This window comes from Daphnia pulicaria, chromosome 6 (genome assembly GCF_021234035.1).
Source record: "Daphnia pulicaria isolate SC F1-1A chromosome 6, SC_F0-13Bv2, whole genome shotgun sequence".
Lineage (NCBI taxonomy): Eukaryota > Metazoa > Arthropoda > Branchiopoda > Diplostraca > Daphniidae > Daphnia > Daphnia pulicaria.
This window is the reverse complement of record NC_060918.1, coordinates 16,779,381-16,798,632: the sequence shown is the minus strand read 5'-3', so window position 1 is coordinate 16,798,632 and position 19,252 is coordinate 16,779,381. Positions and strand designations below refer to the sequence as shown.

Sequence of the window (19,252 nt, the reverse complement as noted above, 5' to 3'; positions counted from 1 at the left end):
CCAGCATCAAACGCGCAGCACAGCCCGTATCCCAAATCATAACCAGAAGAAACTACGCTTCTCCATCCCACTCCAGAACACCCACCACTGCCGACTCAGCCAAAAAGACAAAAACCAACAATGCCTAACATCACCTGTATCCAATGGAACTCACGTGGACTAACCAAGGCTCGCTTAGAGGAGTTCCGCAACTTCCTCTCTACATCCACCCCCTCAATAGTCCTTGTCTGCGAAACATTCTGGAATAACAATTTCTCTGTCAAATTTAGATCCTACAACGTAATCAACAAGAACAGAGCAGACAGACACGGCGGAGGTGTAGCCATCCTCATCAACAAGTCCATCCCCTTTACCAGCCTCAACATCACCAACTCGGATTCTATTGAAGCAGTCGGCATCTCCATCCATACCCACGACCTAGGCCCGATCGACATCATCTCAGCATACTGCCCAAAGGGCGACTGCACGAAAGAAGACTTCAGCAGACTAATTGAAAGAGACAACCACTTCCTCCTCGGCGGCGATTTCAATGCTCACCATGGAGAGTGGAGCCACCACTCTCCTCCGAACAAAAGTGGCAAGTCCATCTACAGCGCCCTCCTGGAATCACAGCAAGCCACACTCATCACTCCCCACTCCTTAGGTACATACATCCACCCATCAACAAACAGAACTTCCACAATCGACCTAATGTTCGCCACCGCAGACATCGCCTGTGACGCTTCCATCTCCTTAGGCCCATACCTGGGCAGCGATCACCTCCCCGTCATTACCACAACCCGACTTTCACCAAAAGACCCAATCATCCCCCCTCCGAAATGGCTAATAAACGACGACCACTGGCATGACTGGAACGCTACCATATCGGCCAACCTCAACAACAAGGGATTTGCAGATCTTGACAACCCACAAGAAGCCTACGACCTGTTCTACAACTCCGTGATAGAAACCAGTCACAGCTTCTTCAAAATGACCAAACCCACCCACCGCATCACCCCAGAAAAAATAAAACCATGGTGGTCCGAAGAGTGCCACGCGCATGTCAAAGAAGCACGAAGAGCCCTCGCAGAATGGAGATCCTCCCCCTTCTCCAAAGAAAAATTGCTAAACTGGCGGAAAAAAGAAGCAACAAAAAGAAGAGTCATCATTAATGCCAAAAAATCTGCCTGGGAGAAATTTATTACCAATCTCAACCCGAAGAAGGGACAAAAAGAGCTCTGGTCCTTCACCAAATCGATGACCGGAAGAGGCTTCAATGACTCCGCCGCTGGCCAAACCCTCATATCGAGCTCCAACGTCCCAGTCACCGATCCAAAAGAAAAGGCCGATCTTCTAATGGAAAGCATCCTAGGGGGAAGAAACATACACCAGATTAGCAACCAAGAGTTAAAGACATCTATCATGAACGCCATACAATCTACCGACAGTACTCAGCTCAACTCCCCCATTACCCCGACCGAAGTCAGCAGTGCCCTCAAAAACCTAAAAAGCAAAGCCATAGGACCAGACCTCATACACAATCAGATGCTCGCCAACCTGTCACCCGACAACAGAGAACACATGCGCCACCTCTTCAATATCCTCCTACTCAATGGATTCGCACCACAGGACTGGAGAGAAGCAATAATTGTCCCAATCCTAAAACCCAGCAAGCAACCGACTGACCCACTCTCCTATCGCCCCATCTCCCTCACATCCTGTCTCAGCAAGATAATGGAGCGAGTAATCAACACCCGACTTAATTGGCACCTGGAAACCAGAAACCTGCTCCAACCCAACCAATCCGGCTTCCGCCCAAATAGAAGCACCATAGACCACATCATCGCCCTCGAGAACGACGTATCTACGGGATTCGCCAGCAAACTACCCACTTATGCCATCTTCCTCGACATAGCAAAAGCTTTCGACCACACCTCAACAGATGGAGTCCTCTACAAACTGGGGAAGCTCGGCGTTAAAGGGAACCTACTACATTGGATCAAATCATTCCTGTCCAATAGAACTGCCAAAGTAAGAGTAGGTAACCAACTTTCTGAACCCCGTACCCTTTCAAAAGGAGTTCCACAAGGGGCAGTATTAAGCCCCGCCCTCTTCAACGTCATGATGAGCGACCTCCCAAAGCCACCCCCAGGAGTCAAGACTAAGACGTTTGCAGACGACGTAGCAGTCTACACGACGGCCAAAAATGCAGACAAAGCAGAGCAAATCCTCCAACCCTACCTCAACAGACTGTACAAATGGGGTAAGAAATGGGGTCTAGAATTCCAAGCAGAAAAATCCACCCTCCTCACATTCTCCCGCTCACGGAAAAATCCCCAAAACCCGCTCCTATTCATCCATGGCCGGCGCATTCCCCCGTCGGCAACCGCAAAGTTTCTCGGAGTCCACTTCGACAGAAAACTTTCATGGAAAACCCACATCAATGAAGTTGTATCCAGATGCCAGAAAAAGAAAAACCTATTCAACATCCTCATCCACCATAAACAAAGCCCCAGCATACACACACTCACTACCCTCTACAAAACAATCGTTAGAAGCCAAATTGACTACGGAATCCTAGCCTATGGCGGAGCCAGCAACTCCACCCTCTCAAAAATCGATGTAACAACACGCAGCATCCTCCGCCAAATCCTTGGCTCTACCAGATCCACCCCAACTGAAATCCTATACTCGGAACTCGGGCTCGAACCATCCAAAATCCGCATGCACTGGCTAGCAGCGCGGTACCTCATTAAGTTAAGTTACAAACCCACCCACTCGAACTATCAGCTGGCTCAACACCATTTCCTACACCCCGTAACTTGGCCACCACGCAGCGTCCCCAGCCTCACTACTCTGATTAAGGACTTAAAAACATTGAAACACTCAAACAGCCTATTCACTGTCAGCCCAAACTACGCAAACCAGCTCAAACCACCTCCGCCTTGGGCAGTCCCCCCCTACAAATCGCTCTGGTTCCCCATGAAAAAAGCTGAAGCATCCGCCAACCCTCAAAGAGCCCGTGCCACCTTCAACAACTTGACAGCAAATATCAGCCCAACCGCCATCTTAGGATACACCGACGGATCTGTCAACAACGACGCCACTTCCTGCGCTCTCACCTTCCCCTCCCTTCAAATTGAACAGGCATGGCACCTCTCGCAAGGCTCGAACATCCAGTCCGCTGAACTACATGGGGTCCAAAAGGCCCTAGAAGTATGCTACCATCTAGATTCCACCCCAGACGAACTCTACATCTTCTGTGATTCAAAAGCGGCCCTTCAAGCAATCGACGCCACCACCAAACTAACTCAAACCCCGATCCTCCTTGAAATCTGGAACCTCCTCTTGGCTCTAAAAGCATCCGGCACCCAGACATATCTCACTTGGATCCCAAGCCATATCGGGATCACTGGAAACGAGATGGCTGACAAACTGGCCAGTAACATGGACGAAATTCCCCTCTTCAATTCCATCCGGAATATTCTCACTCCCAACGAGGTCATCTCCCTGTACAAAAAGAAATGGTCAATATCGACTCTCAATTATCTAAAACTCTGTGGCAAACCAAGTGTAACCTCCAAAACAAACCTTGGCATCGTGGACTGGTTTCACCACCAGAACAGACTTATCAACACCACTTTACACCGTCTAAGATCAGGACACAATAGGCTAAATGCCTTCATCAACAGGTTGGATATGCACACTGACCCACTCTGTCGACATGGCTGTCCTGAACTTGAGAACTCTGACCATATCCTAACCTCCTGCATAAAACACGAATCAGAATACACCCCAATTAAAGAATACTTCAAATCAATCAACCTTACCTGGAGCAGCAGCAACCTACTCGGCTTTAACTCATCCCTGAGCAAACACACACAGATGGAAATAAGAAACATGCTGGTCCATTTCATCTTCGCAACAAAAATCCATCATATTACATGATCTTCACCTGTAAACAATTGCAAATCAATCCCACTGCCCAAATCTCAGTCAATCATACTTAATCTCATCTTACCTCACGAAAACAGTCCAAAAAATCACAATCAGCTCGCCAAAATCGCAACACTCATCAAAAGCCAAACACAACAAAAGCCCTGTATCAACCCTGGTGGTGATAATGGACGCCAGTCCAATGCTAGCGACCCCCGCGCCACCGCGCGGCTGCGTCCATAGCAACACCTATTATTAAAAAAAAAAAAAAAGACCGAGACAGTTCACGCGGCCCGGATTGGAATAATAGAAATAAAAGAAATGAAACAAAACAAGGCAAAACAAAACAATTGATGGCTGGCTGCTAATCAACCAAGTTTAAAGAAATGTAGTGAAATGTAGTTCGAAGTATGTAGGTAATCTTTTGAAATTGTAAATTCTTTTGTGGTACATGTAATTTTCAGATTTTCTCCAACTTATTCTTTAATGTTTGTTTGGTTATTTTGTATCTAGATTGTACACAGTGCCAAAGCATCATCCCCAGCAATGTTGGAATTAGTTTGGCTCAAGTTTTTTCAAGAGTTTTTCTCCTTTGGCCAATCCTTACTATGTTACTGAGACAAGAGATCAGTTTGGATTCCCCCTGTTATTGATTGCTTGGACTGTCACTGAAGTTCTTCGCTACCTTTACTACATCTTGAATTTACTCTCTACTGTGCCAGCAATTACATTGGTGCAGGTAAATATTACTATTTAAAAATTTTACTTTTGGTTTCATTATCCACTAATGTTTTCATTTGAACAGATATTCTTTTTTAATTATCTTGTACTATTGGAATAACGGGTGAGCTTATTTCCTGTTACTGTGCTCTACCCTACTAGCTACTACAGCAGAACTGAGGAATTTTCAGTTTTACTACCAAATAAGTAGAATTTAACAATCAACTTCTTCTGAAATTTTTTCGAGTGACATTTGAATATGACCTACTCATCAAACAGGTGATTTCATTCCTTGGTTCACTTTTTTTTGAAAATTTGAATTTGAACTGTATGTTTTATTTTTCTCATAGATGAGAGGTCATTTTGCTGAATTCACCCTTCTGGGTTCTACGGAACAGCACGTGCGACAAAAGTTGTTCCAAATATTCCATTAATGAACTGGCTTTCTTAACAACGCCGACCGTTACATCCGGGAAGGTCAACGCCGTCGATCCAAAGAAGCTCCCTTCAACCCAATCAACGCGACTGACGTAATCACCCTTGAATCAGAGAAGAAATAAAATCCTCGACTAATCGAAGAAGCTTTCAAAGAGAGTGAAAATAACGAATTAACTGGCTTCAAACGTATCCGAGATCAAAACATTCAAGTAAATATCATAATTCACTTTACCATAATCGTGAACTAATTTTTGTGTGTTTTGACTTTAGAAAAAAGTCTAATTATCAAGGCCTTGCTCATTACTGTATTTGCCGAGGCAAACCCCAAGGAGGAATGATCGAATGCTCGATCTGCTTGTGATGATTCTATCTTTCGTGTTAAGGAGGAGCGAAACAACAAGGTCCAGGGGCCAAAAAGAAGACAAATAATGAAGGCAATGCAATCAGCGGAATCAAAGATGGCCGTTACCTCTGTGGCTTTTTTGTCGTTCAAGACGGACTCGTCTTGAAACGATCCTCTCGCTGATGTGACGTTATAAAAACTTCCTTTTCGATTACCCGAGAGTGAAACTCTTCAATATGTCTCACAGAGAGGGCCATGAACTGGCAGGTGTGTTATTATATTGTTAAAATCATCCTTTCAAAAATTTAACCAAAATTTGTCATCTTGTTTAACTCAGGATCGAGGCTGCTATCTACTGATGAGTTAACAGCATGTTTGTCTCAATTATCTACCATTATGCAACGAGCTACTGACGCTTCTTCTCAGAAGAAAATATAGGTTATAAGAGTGGATTCAATTAACTTCAAAAATTGTCAGTGCACCGCGATTTCTACAATGGCAACGAAGAGTCACAGGACAGCGAATGTACGACTAAAGACGGTATTTCAGAAGTTGTCGAACAACCTCCAGCGTTCAACAACTCAGAACATGCGAATTCTTTGTTTTCTAGAGGTTAAAACTCGTCGATCAATCTACAGGATAATTTTACCTTTTTAACTAAATTTGGTTTTAATTTGGAAACATCAGATGGCTCGAATTGTATCACTTCTAACAAGAAGAATTCACGCAAATCTCCGTTAGTTCCTCGACAGCTAAACTCATTCGTGTGGACAACGCCATCAAACGTTTCATCCGATTTCATCATCATGATCACATAATGTTCCTCTTACAACTCTTTCTTCTCAATTAAACTGCTGAAGATCTCATCCTCGAGGGTGATTCACTCGAAGTGTCGCTCGACGAAACGGATCCATATAGGAAGGATTCTTCAGGTATAAGAATTCTTCGGAATTCTTTCGATTACTGTTCGATTACCCTAGGGTGAAACTCTTCAATGTCTCATCAAGAGGGCCATGAATTGGCTTTCCTTTCAAAAATTGTAACATTATTTTTCATCTTGTTTAACTCAGGATCGATTCTGCTATCTACTGAAGAATTCAACGGTTTCTGGTTGTTGGACTCGGTGCGGGAAAAAAAAATGTAAAATTAAATCCACGAATGAGTGTTCCTTGTTTAGAGTGATGTGAAATAAATGAAAATCATGAACTGATGTCGAAATAGCAGAGTGATGAGGGGTGATCGAAGCGATACGGTATGAGGAATATGGAAAAAGTTAGAAGTGATTACGTGAATAGGCAACGAGGGTTGGTGACAGCAGCACGTTATAGGCGATGGTTATAAGAGTGTGAAAAAAGCTAGAAGTGCATCCGTGAATGGGGAACCATGCGTAATAACATTAAAATTTTTAGAATTATCGTTTATAACTTTTTATTTAATTAAAATCCTGTAGAAATGTAAATACCGATGATAAAAAATTTCTAACAGATGAAACTTTTAAAAGTATAAAACAAGGTTGACAAATAAGAAATAAAGAAACATTTCCCATTATAAAGCGTTAAAAAGTAATTTGAGAAGATATCGTAAATGAAATTTTCTTCAGTGGATAGGACTGCCGGAATAGTAAAACTTACTATAGAAATTATAATTATATTTTTTCGATTACTTCCGTTTTAAAAAGTTTCAATAATTTTTTCAATGGTTTTCATTTTTGTTTTGAATTCTACACACTTCTCGGACAGCTAAAGGAATTTTGTATTATTTTCTTTTGGAAACGATAAAAAAACCACAACTAAAAAAACCACAGTTGCAGCTGGCAAAACTGACTCCCACAGGCCACAGATAAAATTCCGCATCCAAATTTGAAACTTCTTTAGGTAGATTATCAACTTTCGCAAATTGCTGATGGATAACCTCTTCCACCGCAGTTCGAAACATGTTCTTCCCGTTCTCCGAATTCAATGGTGTCATCACTGCGGGTTTTGTTGTACACGAATGTTCATTTCCGTAGTGCATTACTTTACTTTTACTGTCACACCCATATTTTTGATTCAAACTCGCGTGTAGGTTTTTAATTTTTTGGGCGGATTCATTTCGGTTAGCATTTTTTTTTCCCGTTCCTATTGTTATGAGGCTTTTTTTTATTCCCTATAAAACGATTAATCGAACAAAGATATCGAACCCAAAGCTAAAAAGACACCTAAACTCCGCAAAAAAGGCCCTATTATAGACTTGAGGAAAACTATTTTCTAAATTGTTGGACCACTCCTATCGGGAAACTCGCGCGCGCAGCAAGGGATCGGATTTACTTTACAGAAAATTTGAAAAAAGACAAAACACCGGTGCCATCTAGGAACCAAACCTCCTAAGCTCTTGGAAGTCTGCAAGCAGATGCCCATTCGTGCATACCTAGAGAAAGAGACACCACTCTCTTATCTCTATTGCTTTGACATAGCTGCCTAACTCTCTTTTACCTTGTGGCATATATTCTTGAGAGCTTAGGGTGCTTGGCTGCTAGATGGCACCGGTGTTTTGTCTTTTTACCCCTACTCCTGAAAGTAAAATTAGAATACCTTATTAATTAGTTTTTTTTACGAAGTTTTTTAAACAAAGTTGGAATCAGCGATAAAAACTGTGTTTATTGATGTTTTCCATTAATTATCTCCTGAACAAACCCAACCCGACTAGCTTTAACACGGCGACATAGCAAAGAATCCCGTCCTTAATATTGAGTAGTCCATGGCTGAAGCCAGTGGTCGGCTATGATCAGCGCTACCTGGTGGACAATTGAGTGAACTATGAGCTAAAAACCCCCTTGAATGCTGTCAACGGTTTGAAAATTCTCTAAGTCCGATTGCACATTGCTTGTGTACTTAGTAACCTATAATATCCTATTTTGATTGTTATTGGACTAAGTAGATTTGTGTTATATTAAAATTGGATGAAATAACCAAAAATATGAAAATAAATTGAAGCAAAGAAATTTAATTGAGATTACTTTGTATTTACATGCGCTGTAGTTCCGAGTTTGAAACTTATAACAACTACTAACATAAAATATAACAACAGTTTGAGACACTGTATAGTGTTTAGAAATACCAGGAAGAGTAGAAGTGACAGGCACAGGAACTGAATCAATCAGAGTTTCGTCTTCAACAATCGCTTGGCTTGACCCAGGATCTAATTTTACAAAATGAAATATAACAACAGTTTGAAACACTGTATAGTGTTTTGAACTACCAGGAAGAGCAGAAGTGACAGGCACAGGAACTGAAACCATGATAGTGTCGTCTTCAACAGTGGCGTGGTTTGACCCAGGATCTAATTTAAAAAAATGTAATATAACAACAGTTTGAGACACTTTATAGTGTTTTGAAATACCAGGAAGGGCAGAAGTGACAGGCACAGGAACTGAATCAATCAGAGTGTCGTCTTCAAACATTACTTGGCTGGCCCAGGATCTAATTTTAAGAAATGAAATATAACAACAGTTTGAATCACTGTGCAGTGTTTTGAAATACCTGTTAGAACAGTAGTTATAGGCACAGGAGCATAACCCATCAGAGTGTCGTCTTCAAACATCACATGGCTGGAACCAGAATCTAATTAGAAAATTAACAAATAAAAAAATTATTGATTTAAAGGAAATTGCTCAATCAACATAAGTTGTTGATAAAGTTATACCTGAGAGAGCATTTGTGCAAAGCAATTTAGTTGTAGATTGGGAACTGTTCCTACGATCTGTGTGGTGAATAGTAGTTAACTGATTTTGAACAATGGGTCATTCCATGACAAGTCGAATTTTTCCGTCGCAAAAAAAAATAGATTTGCACCATTTTTTTACTGTGGGTTCTTATTGTTATTAAGATTACTTTTGCCAAAGGAAAAATTTTTCCGGTCAGCAGGAGCTGAGGAATAAATCCCCGAAATTTTCCCTTTTTTAATTTTTTAGATGCGTGTTTTTACGATTTATTTAACATTTGGCCTATTCATTTTTTTTTAAGAAAAAAGAAAAAAAAGCGAAAAGAAAGAGAAAATTTTTCTCTTTCTTTTGGTTTGTGTCCGGTAAAAAAAAATTTCTCCCGTCTATCCCAAAAATTGATCCCAAGATTAAAATTTTGATTGAATTTTGACAAAATCTGGCCGCTCGGACGGCCTTCATTTTTTTTTGAGTAAAAGAAATGTTTGTGATGAACGACGATAAAAAAAATCACGCTGTACCCGCTATCAGTTTAAAAGTGACAAATTTTTGAAAACCGTATTTTTTTTGCGTGTTTTCACCGCGCGCGGAGTTGAAGGGGTGCGCGGATGGGCCGTTGCCCATCTTCCCGTGCCAATATTATAGTAGAAAATCTGCCCAGGCTTCCCAGACAAAAGAATTTTTTTTTCTTGCGTAGTGACAGGCTCTTCTATTGTTGTAATTTCGATAATTATTCGTTTTCTGCCTGCCGATTGGGCGATTAGAATTCAATTGATTTTTTAATTAAATTCGATTAAATGTTTATTTGAATGTAATCTTTTTATAAGAAAGATATGTCCGTTTACCATCTGCCCGCCAATTTTTCTTGTAGAACAATCTGCCTGTGCCAAGTCAATAGACAATACCTCGTCACACATGACCATCTAAATAATTAAGGAAAAATGAATAACTGAGTGTTTCAGTGGGAAAAGGTTAAAAATTATAGGTATACTATACATGTTTGGGTCCTACATATCTAAACAAAGCCCATATGCCCTGTACAAAACATTTAATTAATATGACTTACACTACTTCAATAGTGGAAAACTTACATGCTACGGATTACCTGAATGATGTAGTATTTTTATATATTTTTCTTTGGTCGAAGTGGTTATCCAGCTAAGGGAAAAAGCACTTGGAAAAAATACTTCCATAAGAGACCATGTTAAAAAAGGGTGTGGTTTTATTAAGATGGCGGATTGCAGCGTTGTCGGACTACAAGAATCCTGCTATCCGCTTTGTGCAAGAGGTCTATTGAAAAATCGGTGAGCCTTCGAAAATTTCTTTGCGCGCTTTAACATGGCGCTTATGGGGAAACTAAAAATTTTTAAATCTCTCCAATTTGTAACCTAATCGACCTAAAAATACGATCTAAGTCTCATTAAATTCGTTGTTTCTTCTACTTTAAGTTGATATTATTTTTTTGAAGGCGGGACCGATTTTTCTGTAAGTTATTCATGTCCCCCAATCGTCAATTTCAGTATTAGTAATCAACACACCCGCTGGGGGGCTATGTCGAACAAAAGTTGCAGCGGTTATGACAAGAAGCCCCCCAGCGGGTGTGTTGATTTGAGGTTTTACACAGAGTAAGAGAATATTCATATAAATAAAGCTCATTAAAAAAATCGCTTTTAACAATTTGTTTTGGGTGAAAAGCCTAAAATGACCATACTATCCCGGTTTCAGGGTAAACGTAAGCCGATTTGGAAACTTTAAAAAGCGCCTCTAGCGAGTGTGTCAGCTACTACGCTCAGCTACTTTTGAGAGCCTAGATGGCTCTTTTTAACGTTTCCACTTCACAAATTCTGACAGGCTCCGCCCTAAAATCTCTGAAAATCGGCTTACTGTTACCGTAAAACCGGGATAGGGAAGCCAACACAGCCACTTATATGGCGAGCCCTTCCATAGTTGCATTGCTTTTTTTCTCTGGGAGTTAAGCCTGCTTGCCTGTGCCCTGATCCTTAGTTATAAGCGCCAGGGCGGGTGTGTGGGATAGTAGGAATGGGGGAAAAGTGGAGGAGTGGCAAGGAGCGAGATCGATATCTTAGCTCCAACTTTCACTATTGATTCCTAAAGTTGGCTTCAGCCCCAGAGAAAATTTCGAGAGGAGGAGTTAACATGGCAGTGGCGCTACCAGTATTCTATAGCTCTGGTGAAATGGAAACGTTAAAAAGAGCCACCTAGGCTCTCAAAAGTAGCTGAGCGTAGTAGCTGACACACTCACTAGAGGCGCTTTTTAAAGTTTCCAAATCGGCCTTATTATGGGAATATGATCAACTCAACTCATCAAACAAATCAATTGTTTATTCTATTTTAAAATATTAAATATGAATTTAAAACTATTAAAAATGAATTTGAAAATTCATTAAAATAGAATAAACAAAAATAAGTAATAAAAAATACATTTCATTTGATTTTTTTTGGCGCAAATTTAAAAATTTTTTGAATTTCAATCACAAAATAAACATATACAAAATTGCCTAATCTAGGTGAATTAGGTATTTAAGGATAGAGAATGAAATATAGCTTAAATTAGATCAATTTCTGGACCCATTGATTCATAATTTTATATACAGTCATCCGCGAAAATTTCTTTAGCAGGCAAATGGCTCTCTCTGCATTAAGTTAAATTTGACGGAAGGGATACTACGGTGCCTACCGTACCCCCAGTATTTTACGCCCTTTCTCTGTTTTTTCTATTCTTCTCTTCCTTTACCTAGGAAAGAAAAATAGAAAAAGGCGTAAAATACCGACACATGTTACACGGCCTCTCCTGACTCGAGTTTTTCCTCTAAAAAACCGAAACAAACAAGAAGAGATTAACTTAGGGGCATTGGATGGATTACAATTATTTTTATTTATTCAATATTCGGTTCCATGGCTTTCCAATTGAACTCCTGGGATGTCTTGTAGTGTTTCAGCTGGGAAACGTGAGCGGGAAAACGGCGCCACATTCTTTTACGGGTGACCGGAAGAGACTCCACTAGAAAAGTGAGGGGTGAGCACCGTTTTGCAATTTGGAAGGGGCCAAAAAACTAAGGGAGCAACTTTTGAGTTAAATGGGGAGAGCGAACACGCGAGCGACGAGGACCAGATCACCGACTGCGAAGGTTGGCGGCCGTTTTCTTTTTTGATCGTAGTTTTTCTTAATGTTTTTTTGTTTGTAAATTAGCTTTCCATGAACTTCCCTTCGAAATCTGGACACACGGTTTTGGAAGTCGGAAACTTTCACTTCTGGTAGACGGCCAAGGAAACTGTCGCTCATTCGGAAATTCCGGTTGCCTCCCATACACTACTTCGAAAGGCGTGACTTCGGTACTAGCTTGTTTAGTCGTGTTAATTGCTAGTGTAGCATTAGAGACCTTGGTGTCTCAATTAGAGTGACTGGAATTTACACAGGCCTTAAAGGCCAGGACCAACGTTTGGTTTATTCGTTCTACCTGTCCGTTCGACTAGTGGTGATCTGTGAAGGTGAGGGACTGTTCAATTCCCCACTTTTGGAGTTTGAGTTGTAGCATTTTTGAGGTGGAACTCGAACCATGATCAGTGATTATCCGCTGCGGGTAATTGTGTTGTGCTTTAGTTTCATTCTTGATAAAGCCACAGTCTGTGGCTTTCGGCTATCTGTGGGCCACAGATAGACCCAGCCGCTTTGATGGCTACTGGTCGGGCTATTACCCATTTTGATAGGTAGTGAATGGCCACCAGTATGTACCTGTTACCTGCTTTGGTACAGGCAAAGGGACCCAGATGATCAATTCCGATGAGAGAGAAGACTTTTTCAGGCGGAACTATGGGCTGTAAATACCCTACTGGTGCGGTGTAGTGGCTATTTTGTTTTGTTGACAGAAGGGGCAAGACGCTATGTAAGTCCGTACACTAATGTACAATCCCGGCCACCAATAGATTTTGTCGATTTTTGCTTTAGTTTTGAACACACCGAAGTGCCCAGCATCTGGGTCATCCTGTAAGCTTCGGATAATTTCTCGTCGTAGAAGAGAGGGGACGACAAGTTTAAACTCACATTCAGCATCCTTTCCCTTTTTATAGAGTAACCCGTCTTTAATTGCAAACAGCTGTGACTAGCTTCCTTTTTTTCTCTTAGTTGTAGAAGTATCTTGCGAATGGTTTCGTCACCTTGCTGCCAGATTGCCAGGTCTGTTTTTGATTATCGTTGCATACTGCAAATTTCCATGAACCCTCCTGGTTGAGACGAGCTGCACTGAGATACAGGATGTCGGGACAAAGCGTCGACGACTTTGTTTTCCGCTTCTTTCAGGTGGTCTATGGAGAAGTCAAACTCCTGCAGGATAAGCACCCAGCGGGCTAACTTTACCCGAATGTCCTTTTCTTGGACAATCAGCGCACTACTTTGTTGTCCGTTTTTACCCGGAACGTCTGACCGTACAGGTAATGGCGGAGTTTCGTGAGGGCCCATACAAGAGCTAGACACTCTAATTCGTTGGAGTGATAATTCGATTCTGCCGGACGTCAATCGTCGGTTAATGTAGGAAACAGGATGATATTCGTCAGACTGTATTAACACAGCTCCGACTCCTACTCCGCTGGCGTCTACATGAACTTCAAATTTCCCCTCAGCCATGGGATGTTTCAGAATTGGAGCACTCACTAGTAACATTTTGATTGTCTGAAAGGCGAGTTCTTGGTCTCTCTCCCATCTCCAATTAGTATTCTTTTTAAATAAATCGTACAGAGGTATAACTAAAGAGGCGAAGTGGTTCCCGAATCGGCGATAAAAGGAGATGACACCCAGGAAGCTCCGAAGGTTTGTCAATCTGAGTCCGGTTGGACTGCTTTTGGGGGAAGGAAAGTCGACGATGGAGATTTTAGACGGATTTGGATAAATTCCGTCAACTGTCACCTGATGTCCTAAACATAGGATTTGTCTTTGGGCAAAGGCACATTTCTTCACGTTCAGAGTCAATTGGGCTTTTTGCAGGGCAAAAAAAAAAACACTTTCCAACCTATCTCCTGATGTTCTTTAAACGTTTTGCCGCAAACGACCACGTCATCCAGGTACACCAAGCAGATGTTCCATTTTAGGCCCGACATTACTTGGTCCATTTTTCGCTGAAATAAATCGGGCCCATTAAAAAGACCGAAGGGGAGACGCGTGCTTTCGGAGAGCCCGTCCGGAGTAACGAATGCCTTTTTCGACTTGCTGGACTTGTCCACTGGAATCTGCCAATACACACTTTTTAAATCTAGACAGGTAAATACTATTGCCCCTCGCAGATGATCAAGGAAGTCATCAATTCGTGGTAAAGGATAAAAGTCACGAATCGTTATGGCATTTAACCGGTGGTAATCAGGCAAAAACGGAGCTTGCCGTTTTTCTTGGGTACCATGACGACGGGAGAGGACCAGGGACTGGAGGACGGCTTGACGATTCCGGCCTGAAGCATTGCTTCTACTTGGGTGTTGATAGCCTCCCGTTCTAGTTCACTGACTTGATAAGGAGCTGACCTGATAGGCTGGTGATCACCTGCGTCGGTTTCGTGTTCGGCGGCGTTCGTACTCTTGAGAGGGGTATCGTGGAAAAGATCTTGGTATCGAGTGAGAAGAGTCTCCATTTCTTGGCGATATTCTGCGGGAACTATTTCAAGAGACTCACGGAGGAATTCTGGAATTGACCTTGGGGGTGAAGTTTCTGATGAGAAGTTGCCTATAACTTCTTCCCTCACTGTTACCCACTCAGTCGACTCGATTGCCTCAACTCCAGGTATTTCCTTTCCTGCTGGAAAAACAACAGATTGTACCGAAGGATTAAGAATAGGGACGTAGGACTTTCCATTCTTTTCTGTGATGATACGATTGGGGATCACCCATTCATTCCCTGGTTCAGCGGAATAAGTTCGACTGACAATTAAACTTTTTGAACGGCAGTGGTCTCCTGACACAGTAGGGTTGCGCATTGGGAGAAATGCCAGCGACTTAGCTGGAACATGAGTGGAACCGTCGGTTGAATAAACATTTGAAGAAGGGGGAGGATTAACCGTTATTGGTTTTTTCTCCAGTTGAGACTTTGATGGACACATGGAGACCCCACCTGATCCAGTTGACCCCTAGGATGAGGTACGACGATAATTCTTCCAACACGGATAATTTTAGTTTTCTGCTGTTCGTATTCCACCCGACGGTCACGTCCACTTCCCCGATCGTCTCTTTGAAGCGCCCGTCCACCAATTTGAGAGTTGATGTCGTTGGTTTAATTAGAGTTTTTATTGGTTTCACTGCAGAGTGTTTAACAACACTTACGGAGTCCCCGGAATCGACCATCGCCCTTACCACTCCTATTCCGGAGATAATTACTTCGATGATCGGTCGTTGGCCGAATGGTTACCAAGTGCCACCAGCTGCAGCAGATTTTGGATTGCTCCACCGTTCCACCCAGCTAGGAATCCTGGACGGTCATTTACGGTTTACTCAAGATCAAGATGAAGTTGGTACAAATAATGGTCAGTTATTAAGTGAAGTAAGTGAGACAGTAACTAAGAGGCTTCTCCTTAAAGTACTTTATGTTAGATATTTCGTAACAGCAGCTATTGAAAACAGATTGATTCCCAGATCTGGGGCGAAAAGGACGTGCTAGATAAAGTTCAATGATGATTTTGAGCTATTTAGTGTAGTAACAAAAACTAAGTCTCCTTCTCCAAGCACTAACTCCGTTGATTCCACAAATCGACTGAGATCCGGGTTTAATAGGGGCAAAAGGTTTGAACATTCAACGTTGACTGCACATGTTTACTGTAGCACTGGAGTTGGCAAACCAGTACAAGTTGGTTCGAGCTGCAAGGGCAATAGCCTGATGTCAGAAAGGAGTAGCACCTTCAGTGATTTTTCCTTGAGGTTGAGCTGCTTTCTTTCCAATACGATAGGTTTCTACTTACATGACCTGGGGTTGTGACAGTTGTAACAAGCTCCGGTTTAGAAATCAATATAATATTGTCTGTCAATTTCAGTTTGATTGCTTTGTCCTTGTCAAGTTTGATTGTTCTGTCCTCCACCTCGATTACCTCGGAGACTGCGATTTCCAAAACTTCGAGTTCCATGATTTACGTAACCACATTGTCCTCTAGGATATGGTGAATATCTGTTGCCTGCATAAACTCCTCGAGTATTTGGTGGATCGTCAACAATTCCGAATAACGCTTTGTCGTCTTTACTTCTATCACCACCATTTCTTTCTTTAGTTTTGGACTCTTCTTGAATAAGACGTCTTGTGAGCGAATCAATCTTGCGATCCACAGCTGGCACACATTACCAAGCTGAGAGAAAGTTATGGAAGCTTGGAGGAAGAGATATTTATACTGATAATCAGATTTGATTCGGTAACAGGAGCTTTAGCATCCTCCCATATGCTGAGCCAGAAGCTTTATTGCCTCAATATGATTCTTGACATCATGTTCAGGCTTGAACTTGTAATTCAGATGAAGAGTCTGAACACTTTGTTGTCTCGCCTCGGTACTTTGCATTTATCGTGTAGTTAACGAAGTCCAAATAGAAAATGCAGTCTTGCATGTAACTAAAGCTTCTTCTTGACTTTTATCACAAGAGTGATACAGGAAACTGCGAGCAAGGTTATCTCTTTTAAGCCAAGTTTTTCTGGTTAAAACATTTGCAGTAAGTGCATTTGCTGTTCCTTCCGTTGTTGCGGATTGGCCGCAAGGAGCAAGCAGTCGACCGTCAGAGTGACACCAGCAAGTTCGTCTGTCTCCCAAGCCAGGGAAGACAGTCGGTTTGAGTCGAACGTGTGATCCTGGTTAAAGCAATTAAGAGAGAGCCCTGTTCACCCACTGGCTACCTCTCGCGAAGAAACCCCCTTTCATCTGAGTGTAATTTCCTTGGTTTCCCAATACAAACTGTAAGCTACTGAATTCCCATTTATTTAAGTTTATTTATTCGTTGTGGTTGCATTCAACCGCTCGGCCTCCACAACACCGTCACCTAAAATTTTGGTGGAAACCCATATTTTTTTGTAAGACTTTGCCTCAGAATGGATATAACGAACAATAAAATTCACCTTATCTGGAATCCTGTCCGTTCCTAGGACTATCTCTTGCAATTCATTTCTTTGAATGGGAAACTAAACGCTTAGATTCCAATTCACAAAATTGGTTCCATCAAATATTACAGAGCGTACATTATTACGAATGCCTTCTTGAGCTAAAGGATCGGTCATCTCGTTAATTTCAATAAAGCGTGAGCTGGGCCCATAACCTGTTAGATATAAACGAGGAATCAGGTTTACATTCATTTATTTTAATGAGAATTATATTATACTCTTTGTTCCAAAAAACTAATGAACAAAAAAACTTCAACGTCATGAGGATTTAAGCCGACGTTTTTGTTCGGTTGAGGGAAAAAGAGCATTCCTTAGTTTAAAACTTCCCCTCAATAAAATTGATTGGAGTAAAAATTAAGACAGGGTGATTGGGGAAGAGAGTAAGTTTTTCTACCGGTGCATAGATCTTGGTCTCGTTGTAGTCGATGCCCGCTACTCTAAGAGCGGGGTCTAAAAGAACTCTTTAGCTACAAAGCGAGCTTTGTAGATTTTTTTCTCTATTCTGGCGTCGGGCTTGATTTTGAATGTCCACCTACTATCGTGAGAGAGCGATTGTGATGAAGTGGTACAAGAACCCAACTACCGTTTTTTATAAGGGAATCGAATTTCTTGTTGGCCGTAGTCATCTACTCGGTAGCTTGTTTAGACGCCATTGCATCTCTCTATTGATTTGGTTCAAGTTTCTCGGAGAGGAGAGATTCAGACATGGTCATATGTTCCTTTCATTTCCTCGAACGGCCGGGTTGGCGATGCAGAGCAGGATGTGCACTTCCTAAAGCTTTACGTTCTTAAATACAAGCGGATGTTCGAAGAAGTACGCGACTAGGTGGAAGTGGTGAGCCGAGTTGTTGGTAGTGTGGCAAATTATGGTGAGATTAGTTAGTTTTTGCTGGCCTGATTGAGAGCTATCTTCCAAGTTTTCTGGTTGCATGGTGACATCGTCTGACTCACGGAACGACTGAGGTACCATAATGGCTGGATGAATGGTGTGTCTCTCTGCAGCAGGAGTCTCTGGTAGCATGTCGTTTGGAAGAAATACATCGATGCCTTTTTGTAAATCGGGTCGAGGGATACGAAGCACGTAGTGATGCCTGATGGGTTAAACATCTCTACTGATGTTGATCTTTCCGCTTTTTTTGGTCCCAGCTAGTACCGATCGCCCTTTTGATTATCGTTGTTGCCGACGAAGAAACATAGCCGACCCTTAGCATCGAGTTTACGTCTCAACTCTTTGGGAATTAAGACGAAAAATTCGTATCCAAAAATTCGAAGATTGGAGATATCCGGTTTACTGCCATACCAGGTTTCGAATGGGGTTTTATATTGGAAGACAGTTGAAAGAGGACGATTAAGAACATATACTATACAGTTGATGACCCCTCCACCCAGAGAAGCGTGCGTGCACCCAGTGGTGCGAACGTCATTTACTGACTTACGTCAAATTTTGACGTTACGTCGTACGTTACGTCATTTTTCCCGTTTTTTGACGTTTACGGTGACTTTGACGTATTTGAAATTTTTGTGCTGTTTTTTGAAGTATACGTGCACGGTGCACCTTCGACTATCGTGGGATCATCTCGCTCTGCCTTTCCGTTTGCTGCGGAGAAAAGCGAACGGTTGTTTTGTGCCGAATCTCCTATTTTTCCAGCGATTTTTCGAGCGGCAGGTATTCGGTTCCTCCAATTGTACAGAATAAGACGACCGATTGACTAGTTCTGTGTGTGCATAAGGGCAATAAAGTTTCTGCAGCATTCTGGCACTTCGGTTTTCTCTTAGATGAAATGGACGACTCAAAATCCACTAAAGTCATCTCTGAAGGAAATGTAGCATCGTGCACCCTTCAGACTGTTCACTTTTCAATGGTTACACCTTATGAAAAGTATAATTTTCTATTACGTTCACTAACGTAATACAGTGATTAAAAGTTCTTTATAATCACGCATTGTAAAAATTCCTCTGTCAGATAAATAGGAAGTTCCAATCGGGAGGTTCACGTCCCGGCCAGTTATGGAAC

General features: G+C 41.9%; 1 protein-coding gene and 3 long non-coding RNA genes across 8 annotated transcripts in view; 1 reads left to right on the top strand and 3 right to left on the bottom strand.

Annotated features, from left to right (window-relative positions):
* The window catches only part of LOC124343992, a 28,645-nt gene that overhangs the window by 2,977 nt on the left and 6,416 nt on the right, over nucleotides 1-19,252 (bottom strand). For all 3 annotated transcript variants that reach the window (XR_006919491.1, XR_006919490.1, XR_006919489.1), the window contains exons 2-3: nucleotides 18,459-18,465; nucleotides 7,438-7,442 (exon numbers count right to left, since the gene is read on the bottom strand). This is a non-coding gene — a long non-coding RNA (uncharacterized LOC124343992). The remainder of the gene's footprint in view (nucleotides 1-7,437; nucleotides 7,443-18,458; nucleotides 18,466-19,252) is intronic.
* LOC124343990 lies at nucleotides 243-4,183 on the bottom strand. Its single transcript, XM_046797385.1, has 6 exons — nucleotides 4,001-4,183; nucleotides 3,810-3,934; nucleotides 3,571-3,746; nucleotides 3,361-3,489; nucleotides 1,185-1,347; nucleotides 243-1,104 (listed from the first exon to the last, which is right to left on the bottom strand). Exons 3-6 carry the CDS (start codon nucleotides 3,576-3,578, stop codon nucleotides 823-825), a joined length of 582 nt encoding a protein of 193 aa, XP_046653341.1. The 5' UTR covers nucleotides 3,579-3,746; nucleotides 3,810-3,934; nucleotides 4,001-4,183; the 3' UTR covers nucleotides 243-822.
* Nucleotides 4,194-6,581, top strand: LOC124343993. 3 transcript variants are annotated; one of them, XR_006919494.1, is made up of 8 exons: nucleotides 4,194-4,323; nucleotides 4,429-4,654; nucleotides 4,721-4,914; nucleotides 4,986-5,282; nucleotides 5,344-5,683; nucleotides 5,754-6,028; nucleotides 6,104-6,348; nucleotides 6,487-6,581. It is a non-coding gene; the product is annotated as an uncharacterized LOC124343993 (long non-coding RNA). The 3 variants fall into 3 exon arrangements; XR_006919493.1 differs by having other exon boundaries at nucleotides 4,194-4,327; XR_006919492.1 differs by having other exon boundaries at nucleotides 4,194-4,331.
* Nucleotides 8,410-9,192, bottom strand: LOC124343994. Its single transcript, XR_006919495.1, has 5 exons — nucleotides 9,098-9,192; nucleotides 8,935-9,015; nucleotides 8,795-8,874; nucleotides 8,654-8,734; nucleotides 8,410-8,593 (listed from the first exon to the last, which is right to left on the bottom strand). It is a non-coding gene; the product is annotated as an uncharacterized LOC124343994 (long non-coding RNA).

Bases quoted from the DNA above. Each gene is read 5' to 3' on its own strand.
- LOC124343990 (XM_046797385.1), bottom strand. The intron at 1,348-3,360 runs ATATGTCTGGGT...TCTTCCCCCTAG, and splicing joins TGGCTTGGGATCCAAGTGAG to GATGCTTTCCATTAGAAGAT. The intron at 1,105-1,184 runs GTAATAAATTTC...CCGCCAGTTTAG, and splicing joins CCTTCTTCGGGTTGAGATTG to CAATTTTTCTTTGGAGAAGG.